The sequence below is a fragment of the Alligator mississippiensis genome, chromosome 3 (assembly GCF_030867095.1).
Source record: "Alligator mississippiensis isolate rAllMis1 chromosome 3, rAllMis1, whole genome shotgun sequence".
NCBI lineage: Eukaryota > Metazoa > Chordata > Crocodylia > Alligatoridae > Alligator > Alligator mississippiensis.
Window position 1 is genome coordinate 113957214 of NC_081826.1, and position 22542 is coordinate 113979755.

The 22542-nt window shown below is 45.7% G+C and overlaps 1 protein-coding gene across 3 annotated transcripts in view; it reads right to left on the reverse strand.

The window, feature by feature from the left end:
• The window catches only part of CARMIL1 (capping protein regulator and myosin 1 linker 1), a 303334-nt gene that overhangs the window by 2698 nt on the left and 278094 nt on the right, over positions 1 to 22542 (reverse strand). For 2 of the 3 annotated variants that reach the window (XM_014606732.3, XM_059724312.1), the window contains 4 exons: positions 19805 to 19883; positions 16829 to 17062; positions 7753 to 7893; positions 3461 to 3607 (listed from right to left, as the gene is read on the reverse strand). In XM_014606732.3, coding sequence (XP_014462218.1) covers positions 3461 to 3607; positions 7753 to 7893; positions 16829 to 17062; positions 19805 to 19883 — 601 coding nt within the window. The remainder of the gene's footprint in view (positions 1 to 3460; positions 3608 to 7752; positions 7894 to 16828; positions 17063 to 19804; positions 19884 to 22542) is intronic. The other variant, XM_059724311.1, reaches the window with a different exon arrangement.

Below are 22542 nucleotides of genomic sequence, written 5' to 3' on the forward strand. Positions count from 1 at the left end.
AGTAAAGTCTATTGTGGTGGAAAAGGAGGGGGGAGGGAAGGGGCGTGAGGGGGGCAGATCAATGCCCCCTGCAGTGAGGGAGGGGCTGGGGTAGGCGCTGCCCAGCAGGGGCGGGGTGCAGGATGGAGCTGCAGCTCATCAAGGCATGGGGAGGTGGTGGGGGGGGGGGTGGCAGCTCCAGCCACTGTGTGCACCCTGGGGGGGTTGTGCCCCTGGATCTGCATGAAGCACTGTGGGTGGGTGCTGGGCTTGGGGTGGGTGGCTACAGAGGAGGCTGCAGCCACCCCAAACTTCACTGTAGCCCCACTCCCAGAGCTGCCGCCTCATGCCTGGCATAGCCCCGGATCTTCCCGGCTTAACCCTCACCTCCCACCATGCGCAGGGAAGAGCCTGGGCTGCGCTGGGTATGCGGCAGTGGCACTGGGAACGGGGCTACGGCAAAATTTGGGGTGGCTGCAGCCTCCTCCATAACCCCTGACAAGAAGAGCCTGGTGCAGCCCTGGCTCCAGACCACAGCTACAGACCACCCACCCCACCCTGCACAGATCTGGGGGCACGTCCCCTCCCTTGTCCGAGTCACAGCCCTGTCCCATGCTCTGCCCCACCCTGGCTAGGCATCACCTGCCCCTGCCCCCTCCCTTCCTCACCATGGTGGGGTGTTGATCTTCCCCTGCCCCCACACCCTTTCCTTCCTCTCTCCCCTTCCACCACAACAGCTCTCTATGCTGCAGGGCTGTGCTCCTCATTGCCTGTGCTCTGCGCTGTGGCTGCATGCACACACAGGCATTTATTGGCCAAATTATTGCCTGCATTGGGCCCTTTTCCAATACAGCTACTTTTCTTTATATCGGTACTGATCTGATATTGGACTGATGTGTTGGTGCACCTCTAGCATACACGCTTTCATTCAATTTCTCCCAGGGGAAATATGCATCCCTGGGAAAAAGATCTTCCAGGTCTCCCTTATGAGAGAAACTCTCTCAGACAATGAACGTCTGTACACTCCCCTCCTCAACTGGTTTGGAAAAGACTCCCTGTGCCAGTATGAAGCATGGGTGGGGGGCTTTGCCCCACTGCTGCAATCACTGCCAGAACTCTGGGAGCAGACTACAGCACTTGCTGAAGCTCCCTACCAACTCCCCAGAATGGGGATCTCTATTACTTTCACTCCACCCAGGCCAGAAGAGACCAGGATCACCCGAGTCTGGGGAAGGCACAAAGAGCAGGGGAGAGGAGGCAGCAGCAGGCTGAATACCTGTACTGCTCCCTCTCTCTCCCAGAAAGAATTTCTGGCTGTGGAAATTTCTCAGAACTTTCCACCACTAGAAACAAACGCCTGTTTGAAGCCTGAGTCAGTGACAGAAGCGGGACTGAAACAGATTTCTAGCTAACCTCACAAATCAACCCAATTTTGCACAATTTTCAGTGCCTGAAAAAGAGAGATTATAAAGAAATGTCCCATTTCTGTTATATTTGTTAAGACTCCAAAAACTGCAACACGTCAAACAATACCACTCACTTTGCTGCATCTTCCAAGAACAATCTGCTGTTTCACATGACTAATGATATTGTAAGCAGGGTAACATTTTCAAAAGGCCCTTTGGTACATTAATAATCTAAACACAATTAGAGTCCCCCTGACTTTCAGCACTACTTCTCACTTTTGAAAATACCAATAAAGCCCCTGGCATATATTTATTTAATGGCATGATGGGATTTGATCCCCAATCCCAAAAATCATGCCTCCAAACACATCACACATTCATGACAGGAGGTGCGATTTTGAGATTAAGGATCAGATCCCAGTTGCATCATTACTACATGTCTGCGTAGGGGGAACCCAGGATCATACCCCTGGGATCCTCCTGCACTGATAACTTGGAAGCTGGGTGCCTGCCTGTGGGGATTTAAAACCCTGTGGTGGGAAGCTCTGATGGGGCTGCTAAGTGGGGGAGCATAAAAGTCTCCTGGCAGGTTTAAACTCCCCAATGAGGAAGGCCTTTTAGTTACCCCTGTTCGCAGCTCTGGTGTGTGGATGTGCCACATGTTCAATAAAGCACCATACAAAACATCCATAAAAATATGCTAGGTTATTTGTGAAACATTTTTATGGCTGGTTCGTCGTTGTATAATGCCTTAAACTGGTTGCATGTGCAACATTCAATTCGATGGAGGGTGGGTGCCACCCGAATGGGGGATGCTATTCAGTGCTCATACAGTTGGAAGGTAGTGGGCTGTCCAAAACACTGTCCTGTTCATGCAGTGGGGGATCTCAGGTGCCTACCCTTGTAGTGTATGGCTAGTGTGACGTGTGACCCCTGACTGTGGGAAACTGGACAGCCCTGATCTGGACCACAGAAGTTTCATATGCCAGATAACATCTTAAAGCATGATTCACTATCAAGAATGTGCATAATTCATGTTGAACTATGATGGTGGAAAATGCCAGCTAAATTAAAGGAGATGTCTCTAATTTGATATGTTTTCTGATTCCCACAACAGGAAAGAAAAAGGATAATTTCTTGGGCTAAGACAGAATAGTCTACTTCCTTAAAAGAAATGATACCAAGAATGAAATACACAGAGGGCATGGTATTACAAAATGAGATGCATCTAAAAAAAGTTGAAGAACAAAACTAAGTATTAGTGTCAAAACATCACAGTAAACAAAAATACCTCATGAAAAATAATTTAAAACAATTATTAAAATAAACTAATATATGAAAGGCAACAAGTGTACATACACACAACATTTTGAGAACAATCATTTTTCAAAGTTAGCTTTAAAATTAATTTTTCAATCAAATTTTGGTAATTGCTCATTGAATAAGTTTGCAATACACCAAAACTGCTGCTCAAGAAAGTCACATAAGCACATAGCAGAGTTCAATAGAATTGCTGAGGTATTGTTTCTTAGACTGAAAAACAAAAGCTCTGGATTAACATGAGCAAGTTCTCTAGTTCTCAAAACGTTCAGTGACTGATGTGCTAAAAACTGGCATTAACAATAGTCAAGCTCAAATAATTTTTTGTAAATGCTTTAATTAGATAGGTGCAGGTCTTAGGAAATCACAATCACATAATTCAACTGAGGTAGTATTCTACATGGGTAGATAATTGCCTGCTAATAAGCAATAACAGTTTGCAATGTGTAATCCTTTGCACTTATGCAGCTCTCTCTATCAGAGAACCTCACTGTGCTTTATGTTAGTGTTCAGTGCTGTCCTCATGGAGGAAAAATGCTCATATACTTTTATTTTGGATAACATCTAGAGACAAATTCTCCTGTGGGAGTGCAGATCTGATTAGTTTCCTATTAGATTTTTTTTTAAATTTTTTTGGTGACAGATCAAGACGTTCAGTCAGGCTCTTCGCAGCTCTTTTCCATAGCCTTATCTTCTTTGTTAGTGCCAGTTGTTCAAAATTATGCAAATGAGAAATGAAAATGGAAGGTGCTAACCAGTTGTTGCCTGTGATTTCCTGTGCCCATGCTCATTCACTTCCTCTTCTGCACTGGTAGAGTATTGTCTTGAGATTCTTTTGCCTCCACTGGCTGGCTTCTCACAGTCAAGATCTGTATCTCTTTTGTTATAATCTCCTGTTTGCTCTAGCAGGGAAAATGCATTAATGTTTATCCCCTAAACCTTACATATAAGCCATATAAAGAAGGTAATGGTTAATTATAAGATAATTTTACTCATCTACCCCATGTAACCAATCACTCAGACTATAATATACTATGTATCTGATGTTTGCTTGAACTGCATGTGTTGATATTACAGAATTCTGCAGCCAATGTTTGGGAAATATAATGAAAAGAGGTGTGTTCTGAGATTGTTCCAAACAGCACAGTTACATTCATTAACATAAGGATGATTTATAATCAAGCTCCAGTTTAATTTCTACTTTCCTTCCTCAGTGGATAAAATCATGTTACCAGCACTTCAGGCAGATTTCAGTGATTTACCAGTTGAAGGAACAGGCTGAGCAGGCTAGTTACAAAGAGGCAGAAAAAGAAACAGCCAGGAGCAACTGGGAAGAACAAGTATGGTACCAGCAGTAAAGGAAAAAAGATGACTTGATTAAGAATCCTGGCTACCCCCCTCCTCCCAAAAACAAACAAAAACTGGGAAGTATTATTTATTACATTCCCTAGATAAATGGAACTTAACTTGCTAATTTCTAGTCTACCTCCTGAGGCAGATGCAGCATTGTCATAAGGACCGGAAAATCCTATTTTTGCAATTATAAACTATTTTTAACTGTTTTCTCAGCGTGTAATAGCAGCAAACTGCCTGCTAGTTCAGAACTTCTATGGAATGAAGATCTGAGAGAGCACATCACCCTTCATCAGCCACAATTTGTATGCAGTGAACAAATTTTAAAACAGGCAGATCATCCTATTAATGTGTGCAATCATCAGCTATAAAAACTTGCCAGCTCTCTTAAGAAAACAAAACTTTACTTCAATATTTGCAATTGTGTGGGCATTCCCCATTACAGAAATAAGTAAATATCAGGGTAACTTTATCTATTCATATAAAACAAAGCTGCTAAGAACTGCAAGAAAGGTTGCTGAATCTCTCACTTTCTGTTTTTGTTTTCTCCATATGGATGTAATCCAAGGTTGAAGTCAGTGACACCAAGTGACTTCATGAGTCTATTCTAAGGCTATCAAATTGGTCAGCCTGAAGCTTGTTCTTCTGGGGAAGTAGCATCTCACAGTTGCCTGGAGCTACACATTATAGGTAGCAGGATTCCACCCCCAGCACCTTCTGTCTCCCTATCACACCCTACTGGTGGTGGAAGGCTTTGCATAAGGACAGAGTATGCTGGCTTGATGAATATTTGTCACATGCCTTGGAATGTGGTATCCTATTGCTAATTTTATAGTCAGTAAAGAGGTCTCTGTTGCACACTGATGAGAAACTGGCCAAAAAAATGCAGGTTAGTATTTATCAGAAATTTATGCATCAAGTCTGGATTTATCAGGAAGTAATGCAGCATCTCTACCTTGACATGCCAGGAAGACTTATGTTCATAATTTCAGGATTATAGATTTTAGAGACCCGGGTCCCATGCCTCAAATCCAGCCAAGCTGTTTCAAGACCCAATGGGGTTTGGGCTGCGAGAGAACTTGGCTCTTTCAGCAGGGACCCCTTAAACCCTGATACTTGAGAGATAGGAAGACATCATTGCAGGGCTATAATTAAGTAGGCAGCCACGCTGGGGCCAGCCACACAGCAATAGGCAGCCAGGGAAACCCACAAAGGGTTAAAAGAGAGGCAAGGGACGGGGCAGTGGAGGCAGCTCAGGCCTTAACCATAACACTGGAGAGCTGGATAAGGGCTTAGCCACTGACCTGGAAGGGCAGAGCCCCAGCCTATTAAAAGCCTGGCTCCTGAGCCAGAATGGGTAGTCTGGCCATGACTGCTACTGAGAACCGAACTCCTGCAGGCCTGGGGAGCAACAGGGGCAACCCAGTATCTGGGGAAGCTGCAACCTACTGGGTGGAAGTTTGCCAGGACCCCAGGGAGACCCAGAAGGGGTTATGAGTGATCTGTAGCTGGCTGAGAACTGGAGGACCGGGTGTGACTGATAGGGGTGGTAAGGAGGCTACAGGGGTGCCTGAGGGGCACCCAACATAAAGCCCTACAAGGGTCAGGGGCCCAGGGGCTGTAGCAGGGAGAAGGCAGCCTCGCTTGGGCCAGGAGCACCATGGGGGCTGGCCTGAACTGTGAGCGGCCTTGCCCTGCGCCTGGGATGCCAGGAGGCTGGAACAGACCGTGAGCAGCCTCGTCTGGGCTAGGGGCACCAAGGGGCTAGGACAATGCGAGACAGGGCCTGGGGCTTAGAGAATGAAGTAAAGGCAAGTGCTGAGGCTGAGAAACCCAGTCCATGACAAATGGAGCAGGGCTGGAGGCCTGCAGCCAGAATAATGATGGGCTAATGCCAAGAGGTCTGAGACTCCTACAGAGCTAAAATAACATCTGCGAGGCATGGGTGTTGCTGAAAGAGAAGACAAGAGGCCACAAATTTAGCCCTTGAGGCAATTATGGCCAGTGGAGTCAGAGTCCCAAGGCCAAGGGACTGTAGGTGTCAAGGTTGGTGTCTCAAGGCCGAGGGACTGTAGGCAGCCAGGCCAGAACATAAATTAAGTGAGCCAAGGTGAACTGGGGAGAACTGAGTACTGAAAGCACCCGAAGTTCCCCAGCCTCTGAGGGAAGCCTTCCCTCACTATCTTTAACATCAAGGCATGGCAGGTGGGGCAGCGGGGCAAGACCCTGAGGGGCTGGAGTGAGAGCAGGGCAAGACAAAGGCAGCCATTAGAGGGTGTCATGACTGCTCGAGGCACGTCCTCTTACAGCTCTATATTAGTTTTGCAATCCCTTCACTTCTAAAGCTTCACAGAGCTAGTTTGGCTCTGGCGCAAGTTACTGCTGTCCCCTTTGCAGCTATTATGCTAGTCAGGTATTGCTGCAGCAGAGCATCCCCTGCACAAACCCTTCAGCACACCCCCAAAACAGAAGCAGCTCATAGTGGGAACTATGCCAGCTTTGCACAACTCAAGGACTCTTCAACTGCTCCATTAGCAGAATGCAATGATTTCTCTTCTTGACAGTATCATCTTTAGTTCACAAGTCACCAAAGCTATGATTTTCTACAAAAAACATATCTGAACAACCTGGATGATACTGCAGCAGCCCATGAGAAATGGAGGGGAGAGGTGATTTTAAAGCTACCTTTGTGCCCTTCTAGGGCTGCAGCCAGCCCTGGCTTAAATTACAAAGCCCTGGAGGCATATAATATGGCAGCTTACCTGTGTGACAGCACTGCTTGCTTTTTCCTTATATCCCCAAACCCTCTCTCTCAGGTGTTGTGTGTCTGTCCTTTGAAGAAAACTGGATTCTCTTCTCTTCCCTATATGGAACTAAGACTTCACATTTTGCAGCGGGAGCCAGAGCAGGCATGAGTCTCACCCACTGACTTTTACCCAGTTTCAAACTCTCTGGCTTGATAACCTCAGTGAAGATATTGCAAGTTAGGTTCAACTTACTGTACACAGCTGGGTTTCTAGAAGTCTCTTCTCCCTGTATTCCCAACTCTAAGAAATCTACTTCTTCAAAATACAAACCCAGGAGACATAAAATGCACCAGTAGGGGTAGAAATTCCAAGTGTGTGTGAAGAAAGGCAATGAGAATAAAGAAGCTTATTGTAGGTTCTTGTCTATGCAACCCAAAATATAGAGCATGAGTGTGATACAAAGTTTGTACAGTGCAATGATCCCAGAAGACAGGAGCAGAGTTACAAGGCAAACTGGAATAAGCTGGCCAAAAGAATAAATTTCACCCTCTTCCCTACCAGATGGCCAAGGCAGCTGCATTTAGCCTTTTTTGTCACCAGTGCGTATCAACAGCCTGCTTTTAATTGAACAAAATATAATGGAAATGATACCACTGCCCATTAATGTTGATCTGGTAATGGTTTCAGTGACAGTACTACATTACATTATTATTGACAGTGGATGTATATATGTTTGAACAACCAACATGAACCAAAGGCTGCTGATCTCTGAGTTATCACACACCCTTTTCTTGCTCTCTACCCTGAGTAAAAAGAAACTACCTCCATCCCAGAAAAGGCAACGTAGAAATCTGGAAATTATGAATAGCTAATTTTTAAAAAGCAGCATTAGTATGGTTTATGCCAGGAGAAGGACTGTGGAACATTGTTTATATTGACGGTCTTACCTTCTTGAGAGAGGGATCTGATTGTGGGCTGGGGGCTGCTCTGACCATCTTTTTCTTTATCAGAAGTAATTTTCTTTAGCACAGGTGGAAGCAGAGCAACTTTAGGGGAACCTGGGCCAGATGGAGACTCTGGGAGGTCTTCTGTGGATACACCAGCACACACACAGATACAGTCTTGCTAAATTGCTTCCAAGAATACTACCCAGGCAGCAGGCACTTGTAATGCATAATTTAAAAAGAGCACAATGTGCAGCTAACAACACTATGGATATGCTAGAATTTTTAGCAAGCAAAAAAAGTAATTCAGGAATTTTTACAAGTTTAAGAGAACACATGATCATACTCATCAGTTTTGTAAGAATTTTGTTAGATTAAAGATTTTTAAAAATGGAGGTATAAATTAGTTGAGCTAATATACAGTTATTACTTGTTTGACTGTAGCTGTTATTATCATGTAAACCGTACTTCTATTGTGCTGACCTACACCTGCAGCACATATAAATATGTTATGAGACCAACACAATTTGCAGTCAGGCTATACAGAAAAGGAAACAGAATTAAGAAAGAAAGCTTAAAGAAAATGCCAGGGGCATGGACCACAGTGGTCAAGGGCCCTAAGGCCCACCGCACCAAGGCCCCTGCCCCGCCGGAGCTGAGCAACAGGTACGCACCTCTTGCCGCTCCAGCAGAGCCTGCTGAGTTGCCGGCTCCCGCAGGCAACATGGACCCAACTGCAGCTCCCACCCTGCTCTCCCCAAGACAAAACGTAGGGTGTTTGTTGTGGGAGACTCTCTACTGAGGGGGACTGAGGGGGCAATCTGCCGCTCCGATCCCTTAGCCCGGGAAGTCTGCTGCTTCCTGGGGGCCCGCATCCGGGACATTGCGGAGAGGATCCCAGAGCTCCTCAAACCCACAGACCACTATCCCATGTTCCTAATTCATGTGGGCACCAATGACACGGCTCAGAGTGCTCCCAGCCAGGTCATGAGGTGCTACAGGGATTTGGGAGCGGGGCTTAAGGGTCTGGGGGCACAGGTGGTGTTCTCGTCGATCCTCCCAGTCTCAGGCTATGGGCTGAGAAGGGAGTGGAGGATCTATGTGGTCAACCAAAGACTGCAGTGCTGGTGTCGTCGGGAAGGCTTTGGCTTTCATGACCACAGCCCGCTCTTTGGCGAGAGAGGCAGCGAGCTGCTGGGAAGAGATGGCCTCCACCTCTCTCCCCTAGGGAGGAGGCTCTTCTCAGCCAGACTGGCTGACCTGCTCCACCAGGCTTTAAACTAAGCCCTCTGGGGGACGGGGGCACTACCGCCACTGCTGGCCCACTGAGCAATCCTTGCAAAGCCAGCAGGTCAAGGCACTTAAGGGAGCCCACCCCTGCCCCGGCAAAATCTGTGGGCAAGGAAGGAGCCCCCCAGGGGGCACTTGCTTGCCTGTACACAAATGCCAGGAGCTTGGGGAATAAGCAGGAGGAACTCATCCTCCTGCTCAATGCAAATAATTATGATGTCATAGGGATAACGGAGACCTGGTGGGACTCCACCCATGAGTGGACCACGGGTATAGATGGCTATACCCTGTACAGGAGGGATCGTGTAGAGAAAAGGGGCGGGGGTGTAGCTCTCTATGTTAAGAAAAGCTACACGTCCCTGCAAGCCGATATTGGCGACCAGGGTGGACGGCTGGAGACCCTCTGGGTTAAAATCCATGGGGAACACGGCACAGGGGACACAATGGTGGGAGTCTACTACAGACCTCCCACCCAAAGTCCTGAGCTTGACCAGGAGTTTGCCTGGGAACTGGCTGAGGCCGTATGCTCCAGGACCATGGCTGTCATGGGTGACTTCAATTACCCAGACATCTCGTGGGAGGATCGCTCAGCAAAATCTGAGCGGTTGCAAAGCTTCCTCTCGTGCGTGGATGACCTCTACCTGACTCAAGAAGTCTATGGGCCAACGAGAGGCAAAGCGCTGCTGGACCTGGTACTGGCTACTGGGGATGACCTAGTCGGCGACCTAGTGATCGATGGGAAGCTGGGTGACAGCGACCACGAGCTGATCACCTTCACCATCCGCCGAAAAGCTGGCAAGTCAGTCAGCAACACGGAAGTCCTTGACTTCAGGAAAGCTGACTTTGACAAGCTCAGGAGGCTTGTCAGGTGAGGCCCTAAGGGACCATGACCACGGAGAAAGGGGAGTTCAAGAAGAACGGTTGCTCCTCAAGGGAGCAATCCTCAATGCACAAACTAAGTCTATTCCATCTCAGAGGAAAGGCAGCAAGAGGGCACAGCAGCCCCCCTGGCTCTCCAGGGACCTAGCAGACCTCCTGAGGCTAAAAAGAAAGGCCTACAAAGGATGGAGGATGGGAGTCACCTCCAAGGAGGATTATTCTGCACTGGTCCGGTCCTGTAGGGAGCAGACCAGGAAAGCCAAGGCTGCAACTGAACTCCAACTAGCTTTGAGCATCAAGGACAATAAAAAGTCCTTTTTCAGATATGTTGGGAGCCGGAGGAAAAGCAGGGGCAACGTTGGACCCATGCTAAACCAGATGGGGCAACTGACAACTGACGCCCAGGAAAAAGCCAACCTATTAAATAGGTACTTTGCGTCGGTCTTTCATCAGTCTCATGGGATGCCCATGCCCACTATGGGACAGGGAAGTCCGGGTGAGGGTGATCTCCTGCCCTCCATTGATGCTGACTTTGTGAAGGAACATCTTGAGAAGCTGGATACCTTCAAGTCAGCCGGCCCTGACAATCTTCACCCCAGGGTGCTCAAGGAGCTGGCGAGCATCATAGCCCAGCCTCTAGCACGGATCTTTGAAAACTCTTGGCGCTCTGGTGTACTGCCCGAAGACTGGAAGAAGGCCAATGTGGTGCCTATCTTCAAGAAAGGGAGGAAAGTGGATCCGGCTAACTATAGGCCCATCAGCCTGACTTCTATCCCGGGGAAGATCTTAGAAAAGTTTATTAAGGAAGCCATCCTTAATGGACTGGCCGACGCCAACATCTTAAGGGACAGCCAGCATGGGTTTGTTGCGGATAGGTCTTGCTTGACCAATCTCATTTCCTTCTACGACCAGGTGACCTATCACCTGGACAAGGGAGAAAAGATTGATGTCATATATCTTGACTTCAAAAAAGCCTTTGACCTGGTTTCCCATGATCACCTCTTAGAGAAACTGGCCAATTGTCGCCTTGGGTCCTCCACGATCCACTGGCTGGAAAATTGGCTCTGGGGTCAGACCCAGAGGGTAGTAATTGATGGAAGTCACTCATCGTGGTGTCCTGTGACCAATGGGGTCCCCCAAGGCTCTGTCCTTGGACCCATACTGTTCAACATCTTCATTAATGATGTGGACACTGGAGTCAGAAGCGGACTGGCCAAGTTCGCTGATGACACCAAACTTTGGGGAAAAGCATCCACACCAGAAGACAGGCAGGTGATCCAGGCTGACCTGGACAGGCTCAGCAAGTGGGCGGATGAGAATCTGATGGTGTTCAATGCCGATAAATGCAAGCTTCTCCACCTTGGGAAGAAAAACCCGCAGCATCCTTATAGGCTCGGCAGTGCTATGTTGGCTAACACTATGGAAGAAAGAGACTTGGGGGTCATCATTGACCACAAGATGAACATGAGCCTGCAGTGCGATGCTGCGGCTAGTAAAGCGACCAAAACGCTGGCTTGCATCCATAGATGCTTCTCAAGCAAATCCCGGGACGTCATTCTCCCCTTGTACTCGGCCTTAGTGAGGCCGCAGCTGGAGTACTGCGTCCAGTTTTGGGCTCCACAATTCAAAAAGGATGTGGAGAAGCTTGAAAGAGTCTAGAGAAGAGCCACGCGCATGATCAGAGGTCAGGGAAGCAAACCCTACAATGACAGGCTGAGAGCCCTGGGGCTCTTTAGCCTGGAAAAGCGCAGGCTCAGGGGTGATCTGATGGCCACCTATAAGTTTATCAGGGGTGACCACCAGTATCTGGGGGAACGTTTGTTCACCAGAGCACCCCAAGGGATGATGACTAGGTCGAATGGTCATAAACTACTACAAGACCGTTTCAGGCTGCACATAAGGAAGAATTTCTTTACTGTCCGAGCCCCCAAGGTCTGGAACAGCCTGCCACCGGAGGTAGTTCAAGCGCCTTCATTGAACACCTTCAAGAGCAAACTGGATGCTCATCTTGCTGGGATCCTATGAACCCAGCTGACTTCCTGCCCTTTGGGCAGGGGGCTGGACTCGATGATCTTCCAAGGTCCCTTCCAGCCCTAATGTCTATGAAATCTATGAAAATTATCCCAATTTAAAAAAAATATTTTTTGCCACATTGCTGTTTTTGGTCATCCTATTAATGTGGCAAATCAATCAAGCTAGACTTTTTATTCATAGCTCTAATTTCTAAAAAAAATAAAACCACACTTTTCATAAATAGTCTGGCAGAACGTTATATTTTAAGGTACAAATACTAGTAGGAATTACTGTAGCTTCCATAATACATATCCTTTTTCAAAAATAAATATTGTCCCTACTTTCAACTTGAAGAAAACAGGCATTTTTAAATCCTTTTTTAAGGATCTGGCTAAACATGACAGACTGTCCTTTATTGGTCAAATGTGTATTTTGCATGTCAAATAAACACTTGATCAGAGCCAAAAGGCTGAGAAGGTAATGTAGACTCTATGCAGACCCCTCAATACAAACTAGTACATTTTACCTATCTTGAAATACGCTGCTTGCAAAAGAAGAACCATCATTTGAATGGTAGTAGCCTGTTACTATAATGGACCATTTAAAGTCATTAGACTTACAAAAGAACCAATAACTGAACAGGACTTTACCCAAATGTATCCTGGAAAAGAATAGGAATTTCTCTACACTAAAATTTCTTAGGGAATTTCATACCAGTGGTCCAACTATACTGATGACAGAAACAACCGAAGCCTGAATGCAAAGAGGTTTATAGGTTGTAGCCATGTTGGTTTACGGACATAGGCAGACAAGATTCTTTAGGTATGCCTGATGAAGGGTATTTATGCCCAAAACCTTGCTCAGAAGAATTTTTTCAACCATTTCATAGATTCATAGATGTTAGGGTCAGAAGGGACCTCAATAGATCATTGAGTCCGACCCCCTGCATAAGCAGGAAAGAGTGCTGGGTCTAGATGACCCCAGCTAGATACTCGTCCAACCTCCTCCTGAAGACCCCCAGGGTAGGGGAGAGCACCACCTCCCTTGGGAGCCCGTTCCAGACCCTGGCCACTCAAACTGTGAAGAAGTTCTTCCTAATGTGCAATCTAAATCTGCTCTCTGCTAGCTTGTGGCCATTATTTCTTGTAACCCCCGGGGGCGCCTTGGTGAATAAATACTCACCAATTCCCTTCTGTGCCCCCGTGATGAACTTATAGGCAGCCACAAGGTCGCCTCTCAACCTTCTCTTGCGGAGGCTGAAAAGATCCAGTTTCTCTAGTCTCTCCTCGTAGGGCTTGGACTGCAGGCCCTTAACCATACGAGTGGCCCTTCTCTGGACCCTCTCCAGGTTATCCGCATCCCTCTTGAATTGTAGCGCCCAGAATTGCACGCAGTACTCCAACTGCGGTCTGACCAGCGCCCGATAGAGGGGAAGTATCACCTCCTTGGACCTATTCGTCATGCATCTGCTGATGCACGATAAAGTGCCATTGGCTTTTCTGATGGCTTCGTCACACTGCCGGCTCATGTTCATCTTGGAGTCCACTAGGACTCCAAGATCCCTTTCCACCTCTGTGCCACCCAGCAGGTCATTCCCTAGGCTGTAGGTATGCTGGACATTTTCCTCCCTAGGTGCAGCACTTTGCATTTCTCCTTGTTGAACTGCATTCTGTTGTTTTCTGCCCACTTGTCCAACCTGTCCAGATCTGCTTGCAGCTGTTCCCTGCCCTCCGGCGTGTCCACATCTCCCCATAGCTTTGTGTCATCTGCAAACTTGGACAGAGTACATTTGACTCCCTCGTCCAAGTCACTGATGAAGACATTAAAGAGTAACGGTCCAAGGACCGAGCCCTGCGGGACCCCACTGCCCACACCCTTCCAGGTCAAAACCGACCCATCCACCACGACTCTCTGGGTGCGACCCTCCAGCCAATTCACCACCCACCAGACTGTGTAGTCATCCAAGTCACAGACTCTTAACTTGTTCACCAGTATGGGGTCGGATACCGTATCGAAGACCTTCCTGAAGTCTAAGTATACGACATCCACCCCTCCTCCTGTGTCCAGGCATTTTGTAACCTGGTCATAAAAAGAAACTAGATTGGTCAGGCACGATCTGCCTGCCACGAACCCGTGTTGATTTCCCCTCAGCATAATTTGTCCTGCTGGGCTCTCACAAATGTGAGCCTTGATAATTTTTTCAAAGACTTTGCCAAGGATGGAGGTGAGACTGACAGGTCTATAGTTGCCCGGGTCCTCCTTCCTCCCCTTTTTGAAAATGGGGACCACGTTGGCCCTTTTCCAGTCCTCCGGGACTTGGCCCGTGCACCACGAGCTTTCAAATATTCCCGCCAGTGGCTCTGCAATGATGTCGGCCAGTGCCTTCAGCACACTTGGATGGAGCTCATCCGGGCCTGCCGACTTAAAGGCATCCAGTTCTTCCAAATGACTCTGCACCATTTCAGGGTCTACGCATGGAAGTCTGGCGACTTGCTGCTGCCTCTCTACAACCCCAGTGAGAGACTTGTCGTGCCCCTCACTTAGGAACACTGAGGCAAAGAACTCGTTGAGGAGTTCAGCCTTGTCCCCCCCTGTCTGTCACCAATTGTTTCTGCCCATTTAGCAGGGGTCCTATTCCTCCCTGGGCCTTCCTTTTACTCCCTATATATCTAAAAAACAATTTCTTGTTGTCTTTTACTTGGGTTGCCATCCTCAGCTCCATGGTAGCTTTGGCCCGTCTAACTGCCTCCCTACAAGCACGAGCAGAGGAGGTATATTCATCTTTGGTGATCTCTCCCTGTTTCCACTTTTTATGTGCTCCCCTTTTGTCCCTTAGGCTGCCCTGGATTTCTCTGGTCAGCCAGGGAAGCCTCCTGGCCCCTTTCCCTCTTTTGAGTTGGTCTAATAAAAGATATCAGATTTACCCAAAGAACCTTATCTGAATGCAAGGAGAACTCTGATGACCCATTTTTTTTCCCATCATGGTTACTTCTTGTGGGATGCTAGTCTGCAATAACACTATTATTTTTATCAACACCTGAGGACCTGAACCGGTGGAAACAATGATGAACAGATGCAGTCTAAAACATGCCTTCGTAGGACATGTGAGATGCAAAAAACAGAGAGCTGCACATGAGGCTCAGTCCTTTCTACCATGTATATGTGTTAGATACCTTATGTCCTTAAAGAAGAAGGGTAAACTTCTAGCTATAAACATCTGATCATGTTTACTTGAATGCTTCTCTTATTCTCTGATTATGAATAAAATATACAGTATAGGACAACCTAAATGCTAAGGGTTGATCAGGCACCAGAGAGAAACTAAGCTCTAACTGATGCAGAGGCTGGGCTAGGTAATGCTAGGGTGACCACAATAATTTGAGGGAAATCTGGAATGAAGTGGGTGCCAACATGTGCAACTCCCTCCCCCCGCTGCCTCCCGGCAATGCTGTGGCTCCCAGGAGTGGGGCTGGGCAGGACAGTGCAGTGCACAAACAAAAATACACATGCACACAGCCCCAACCCCACAGAGCCCAAGAGTGGGGCCAGTCAGGAGATCACGAGACACCCACACACGAACCTATGGCTCCTCCCCGCAACTCTACTGTGCAAGAGACTCCGCCTGCAGCCCAGTGGGGTATGGACCAGGAAGCAGCCAACTCGCTGGGCTCTCTAGAGAAAAGCAAAGCAAAAGTCCTGGATTGGAAAAAATCCACCCACACATGGTTGGTTTCTGAGTCAGAAGCTAGGCATGTGCAGGTGGGTTCACACCAACCCTGGGACTTTTGCTTCAATTTTCTCCAACAGGCAGGATGCTGAGACAGCCTCTGACATCCAGGACTGTCCCAGGCAATCCAGGATATATGGGCACCCAAGGTAATGCCCGAATATGAAAACAGAGGCAAAGAGGCTACAACTTCAATCTGCAAATGGTACTTTTCTAATATTTGCAAGTGACGCAAGTACATCAAGATTGGTGGTGACTATATTCATGCTTTTCATTCATTAGTCATAAATAAACTATGTTTATAATGGCTGTCAGCAGAATCTGAGTCCGCTGTTTAATGTTTCACCCCCCATGTCTGCATCATTGTCTTTGGGGTGCAGGGGAAGGGGAGGAGTTGCCTGATAGCTCACTGGTAAGTAAATGTATAGGAAACCAGCAGAGTAATTTAATTTTAACTTCATTTAAAGTCTTGGGATAATACCTAAAACAAAAGGTTATGGGAGAGAAGAGGTTAGTAGCAGCTTAAGCAGCAGCCCTGCAGGGTTATAAGGACTAAACCTACTGATTTAGAGTGGGAAGAACAATTCTTTCAGGCAAAGAGCAGTAAAACACAACAATAGAGGGAAATAGGTGGAGAGAGACAGATAAAATTAAAATCAAAGTGAAAATTAAGAGCTTTGGCATGGAAGAGATTTGTATAAACTACATGGGGTAAACAGTCAATTGCTCAAGGGGTTAAGAGGAACCTGCACAAAAATAAAAAATGAAACATTTGGTGTTTAGAGTAGTGATTTAGAGAAAATACAAAAGGCAGTTCATTCAGTGCCTATCGCAATCCTGAATAGGCTCTCCAGGCACTATTTTCATAAAATAATAATTAGCATGAAAGAGCTCTGGTGATTTTTTGTAATCCATCATTGTTTCCATTATTTCTTCTCAAAATTTACCATTACTGATCATAGTTCCAGTAATTAAAATGCATCCATTAGAATTAGGGGTGGTAGGGAAAGAAAGCAATTCAAGAGAAAGTGAAAGAAAAACCTCTCTCTCTCTCCACATTTAATAGCCCCCTTCAGCATTTAGATACTAATATTTCCTTCACCGATCGCACACAAAAACCCTGATCAAAGTACCCCGCAAGGATAACAGGCACCCAAAAGCGCTCCTCACCAGTTCGAGAAGCAGAGCGTGGTTTCTGGGGGACCGTGGGTCGTCCAGTCAGGCTCGGCTTTGCTGACTGCAGTGGAGGCTTCGGGCTGGTTGGTGTATTGGAAGAACTTCGAGCCTTTGCGCTGGCTTCTGCCTTCGGTTCTGTTTTGATATTTTTTTCTCCTGATGCCACAATGGAGTCACCTTTACTCAAGGCAAAACGATTCTCTGGAAGGGTCTGCTGGAGCTTAGGCACTAAAATGAATGAAGGACTAAATAAATAAATAACATCCTACTCAAAGAGGGGGAATGCTGTTTAAGTACACTCACATGGCAAACCCCCACATCAGCAAAAGCAAACAGAATAAAGGCAGTAATGGGTGAATGCCCACAGTTCCAAGTTCAGCATTGATTCCAGAGGCATCCAAAGATGCAGATGTTAAATGATTGCACAGAGCATTTGGCAGCTCATTCATCTACCTGAGAGGTCTTGGTGTCTCCACCATCTTGGATCTATTTAAAGTGGTGCTGAATTGGCCCTCCAATTCAGGACTTCAGGAGCAGATGGCATGATCTGCTTGCTGGGAAACCAGGAAGGTCTCAGCAGAAGAGTTCATCTTTGGCTGTTTAGTGCCAGTGGGAGTAGTGTTTCTATGGACCAAAGCTGAAAAATGCAGCCAGTATTTTTTTTTCAGTCCTGCTGCCAAAGACAAAACCAGGGAATCCAGAATGGAGGAGGCAAAATCCTGAACTGTCAGCAAGTGAAACTGAATGTTGTTATTATTTGGTTTTAGATCAGATTTGAAATTTATTAGAGGGCGAAGCCTTAACTACTCCATCTTCTGATGTACTAGGTAACTTTGCATATGGAATATTGTCCTGCCCATCTGCAAGTTTATTAAAACATTATTGATTCCAAGCAAAGCCTGAACACATTTGCACGCAAATCACATTTTCTTCCAAGAACTTAAAATTTAACACAGCTACAGCCAGCTGTGCAAACTGGTAAAAAGTGTATTGAAATCCTGCATACAAATAACCAAAATACCTGCCCTTATTTCCTTCCTCCCAATTCTGGGAGGACTCCAGAAGGCTTATATGGACATGTAGCTGATCTCTGGAGGGAAGCCTGCTTTGCTTTAAATGACTTGCAGAGTTTCATGCTTCGAACATAATTCACCTAAATTTAGACAGCCTGCTTTGGCATAACTTGATGTGGATTTGGCCTAACTAACCGCTATTCCAGGTGAGAAAACCTACTTGTTTCAGTAGTGCTGAGCACAGGAATTCTAAGTGCAATGTGTGAAAATATTGGTATAGCTAATTGCAGGGAGTCTCCAAATGTCTTTCCAGTTTACATACTTAGTTAGACAGCTTTGAGTTCAGGTCTAACCAAAAGGACTGGGTGGCAGGTGAACATGTATAATACATTTTAGCATTACAAGCAAACAGAGGATGGCTTTCCCACTTTTCTCCACTACACTTTTCTGTGAAGGCAAGTGAGTGTGTATATATATGTACATGAGAGGGAGAAGAATTAGGTACCCAAACCAAGAAAAAGGAAAACATTCTCTCTGAATCCCATCCTGCCTACCATTTTCTCAGTAATATGCCCCAATTTCCCTTTAACTCTGTTTCTTGCCTTTCTAATCTCAGGCCCGGTAACATTATTCAATGTTTAATTTGTTTAATCGTAAATTAAAACAAATTAGCTAAAACAATGACAAATTGTGGTTGTAACAGGAGGGAGTGGCCAGAAGGAGCTCCTTACCTAACAGCGGTTCAAAGAAATCTGGCAGCAAGAGCCAGAAGAGCTGCTGTGCTATGCTGCAGTGAGTCTGGGTGGAACATGTCACAGGCAGCAAGGAGCAACATTTCATTGAGAGAAAAACTGAGGTCAACTCCCCCTTTAACTCTTTGCACACCCACTTTTTCTCACTCCTGTGGCCTCATATCTTATTAGGATACAGAAAATAAACAAGACAATTCTTCCTTCTCCAAAAAGTATGAGTCTGTGAAGTCAGGCTGACTTAAGATCATTGTTTCATGCAGTGCGCACACTAGCTTTTAAACTGCATTTAGAAATGGTCCAAAACCGCAAATAGGTTTCCAACACAAGCAATCAGCCAGCAGCTAAATCAGGAACTGTTTTTTAAAATGGGTTTGAACTTTATGTTCATATACTTTGACAACATTGTTATCTTATACCCCTGAAATGCCCAGTGCCACTCTCGAGGAACTGGCATTGGATTTTTAACACATGCTCTTCAGTCCAGCTGCTACCAAATGACTCCCTGTGACACACAAATCATCATCAGGATCGGCATGGTTTGACAATCCCAGCACGAAGTTCCAGAACTGTATAGGTGTAGAGCTTGAACTGTACTTCTGTACTACCTAGGCCAAATTTAGATACCTTGACAAAGCAGTGAGGGAACCTTGAACTGAAAATGACTATGTTATACCCATTCTGAGAATTAAGTACATCACTGACCAGAACTACCTACCCAGTACGGTATACGAGTACTATAAACTCTGCAAAATGATCTACTGGTTATATTTTGGCCTTGTTTTCAGTAACGGCAATCATATTCAGGGCTTCATTTTTCCTTTGTGCCCGAAACTATCTGCCACTTTTTGATTTTCAGTGTCAGCTTTCTTGCTGTTGTAGTCAGTCAGCACCCTCTGAGAGGACTGGAGGAACAGCATGCAAGAAGACCCCCTTCCCCACCTGTTTGCCCCCAGATAACCATGAAGAGAGCAAAATTGCTGGCCTTCAAGCTAGCAGTGGAATGGGTTCTCTCTGAAGTGATGTCAAATTCAGTAACAATACAAACCAGAAAACTAGCTCCCCTTTACTAATCCTTTTCAGTGATCCCAAGATCACAAAATATTAAATTTTTGTTAAAAGGGAGAAATGTGATTACATGCTACATGTGTTATATTTTATCAGCCTTAAAAAAAATGATCTAGATGAAGAAACGCAAACAACTTTACCTGAACTGTTGCCATCCTGTCGGTCTGCACTTGCTGTAGTATCGTGTGAATCCCGGGAAACTACATCATTTCCAAATTTCTAGGAGAGAGAGAAAGTCCCTAAAATCATTACTTATAAATATCAAAATTCAGATTAAAAAAAAAAAAAGTAGCTCTTATCTAAAAATTAGAAGCTGAAGAAAGCGACACTACTACTTGTGTTGATATTTTGCAAATCTATGCAGGAAGGAAACAACACCATTTCTGCCTGCCAATAATACCCATAGCTCTGGCAGGGTCACAACAATATGCTCATTAAGTGGTAAACCTTCTAGGGAGTTAAAGCTGTACTTGGAGATTCCAGTTAGAAACCTTCCCCCCCCCCCAATCAACCTAAGCAGTGCCAAATGAAATAAAATACCGGATGAAATGTATAAGTTTTATCTGCCCTAGGTAGAAAAATGATGCCTATTCAAAGATTCAATTTGGAAGCACAGATTGTTGAATGGGTGTCACAGTTTTACTCCAAAAGCAGGGTTGATTTAGGAGGTCTCTGTGTCATGCATAGCTATTTTCCCAAATTAGATGTACTAATGTAGTGTTGATTCTATAGCTAAATTATGCTCAGTTTTAGCATTTTATGTTTGAATGAACTATGGCATTCAATGCGAATGGATTTTTGTGTTTTTATTCTGTGACTTCAATTATGCAATGAGGTGAATGCTCAGTTAATGTCAGGAATCACTAGATTAGACAAAGACTATCTGCACTTCTGAGAAACAGTAGTTTACAGCAGGAAAGTTAATTTCCTAGAGTCCCTGCTTGGGATGGCTATGCATAATGACCAGCCAGGGAAGTGGCCATGCGTAGATGAGCTGAGGCTCATCTCCAAACAAATATTTACATTTCAAAGGGGAAGCCTTTAGCAGGGAGCACTCAGGAGACATATACCTAGAAGGAATCTCATACAGATATTGATATTTTTCACCCTGTGAGTAGAATGAGAGAATTATCTTTCCTGAATAATTGACAGCCAAAGAAATATGGTTAACTGTTTATCTGTCTGAAAGGATGTAAATATTTCTACACATTTTAAGTATAGTTGTAAATCAGGAGTAACACCTGACATGTCAGGCAGATGCATCTCAGGGGGAGGAAGTCATTTGCATAATATACACATGCTCCCTGAGGTTTGAATATTAAAATAAGGTATATAAGGGATGCTTTCAAGGAAGGCTCTTTGCCTAACCGAACCCCTATGCCTCAGGGCTACTTCTTAGTCCCCCCCGCTAGCAGAAGCTGGGATAACTTGTTGGACAAGTGCAGAAGTTACTGGCAGAAAACAGATGAAAGAGTGGGGCAGTTCCCTGGTCAGAGAGCAGCACTGCTTTCTAGTGAAAAAAAAAGGAGGGTGATTTTTTTTCACTGAAAGGGAATTTCCTTTCTGTGTTGGAACAGCAAGGTCAGGCCTGAGGGCAGGTGGAACTAAATTGTGCTTCAATGAGAAGCAGACCCACGGGCAAAAGCAGCAGAACATCTGAAAGATGCGGAGCTCAAGGGTGTCTCAACGCCATTAAAACAGACTTGGTTTGTTACAATGGGTCTTAGTTTATTCAAACAGAGGTGGGGGTGTGTGTGTGAGTGAGTGTGAGTGTGTGAGAGAGAGAGAGAGGAGGTTAGGGTTGTAGCCGTGTTGGTCTAAGGACATAAGGACGTGTGTGTGAGGAACACTTTTAGAAACATGACCTGGGATGCCCCGAAGCATAGATGCCTTCTCATTTTTTTGGTCAACATGTAAGATACAGGGGAAAACATGGATGAGGAAAAAAAAGAGAGAAACAGGCATGTAAAGTCAGACTTGAGAGTAGCTGCAGGATAACCCAGCACCTTTGAAAGTCAGGTTACTTATTACATTTCTGAATCTAACTTTAGGCAAACTTGGAAATATCAGACAATGTCTTTACCTCAAGAAACAAATCTGAAAGGAACATACCTATACATCAATTATCCATTATGATCATCCTGAGGTCAAGTGAATCCATAGAATGCTCTTTCAGGGAAGATCCTGTCTATGCAGGATCAAACTCTGGGATTATATTGTTTCCTTCTATTGCAAACACACAGGAAGAGCAGGGAGACTAGGAGGACTAAACAGACCAAAGCAGGTAGGATGCCCTCCATGAAAAGACCAGGCACAAAGTGTGGCCCTTTAAATTAGAAAACAAGCTAAATATATTTTTATTAAAATGTGAAACTTGGGTATTGCGAAGGGAGCATGTTTTGCTCCCTGCTCAGTTGCAGCACCAGAGTACAGTGAGCGACATACTGTTTTCTGGAGGGAGGGAGGAAGTAAAGCACTCTGGGGTGCAAGAGGACTGTGCTGTACCTTCTCCCAGATGCTCTCTTAGAAACTCTCCTGGGAGTGATTTAACCCTGGTTGTTCCTGGTTACTATTCCCCTGGAGCAGCCACTTTTGTTTTGGGAGAAAAATCCTGAACATCTGTATATTTGTAGTTTCTCACAGGAGAGCAGCGACTCTCCCAGGAGAAACTGAATGTCTGTACACAGCCTATGACTATACGAAGAGCTTCTTACCAAAAGTCACTATGAGGAACTAACAAGTGTATGAGGTGCCACTTGCACCAGAACTCTACTAGTCTCTGCACATTACTGATTTCATAAGAGTGCTGCATAGAGAAGCATACAGAATAGCTATAAAGCCAGGGGTAGGCAAAATACAGCCCACAGGCTGGATCCAG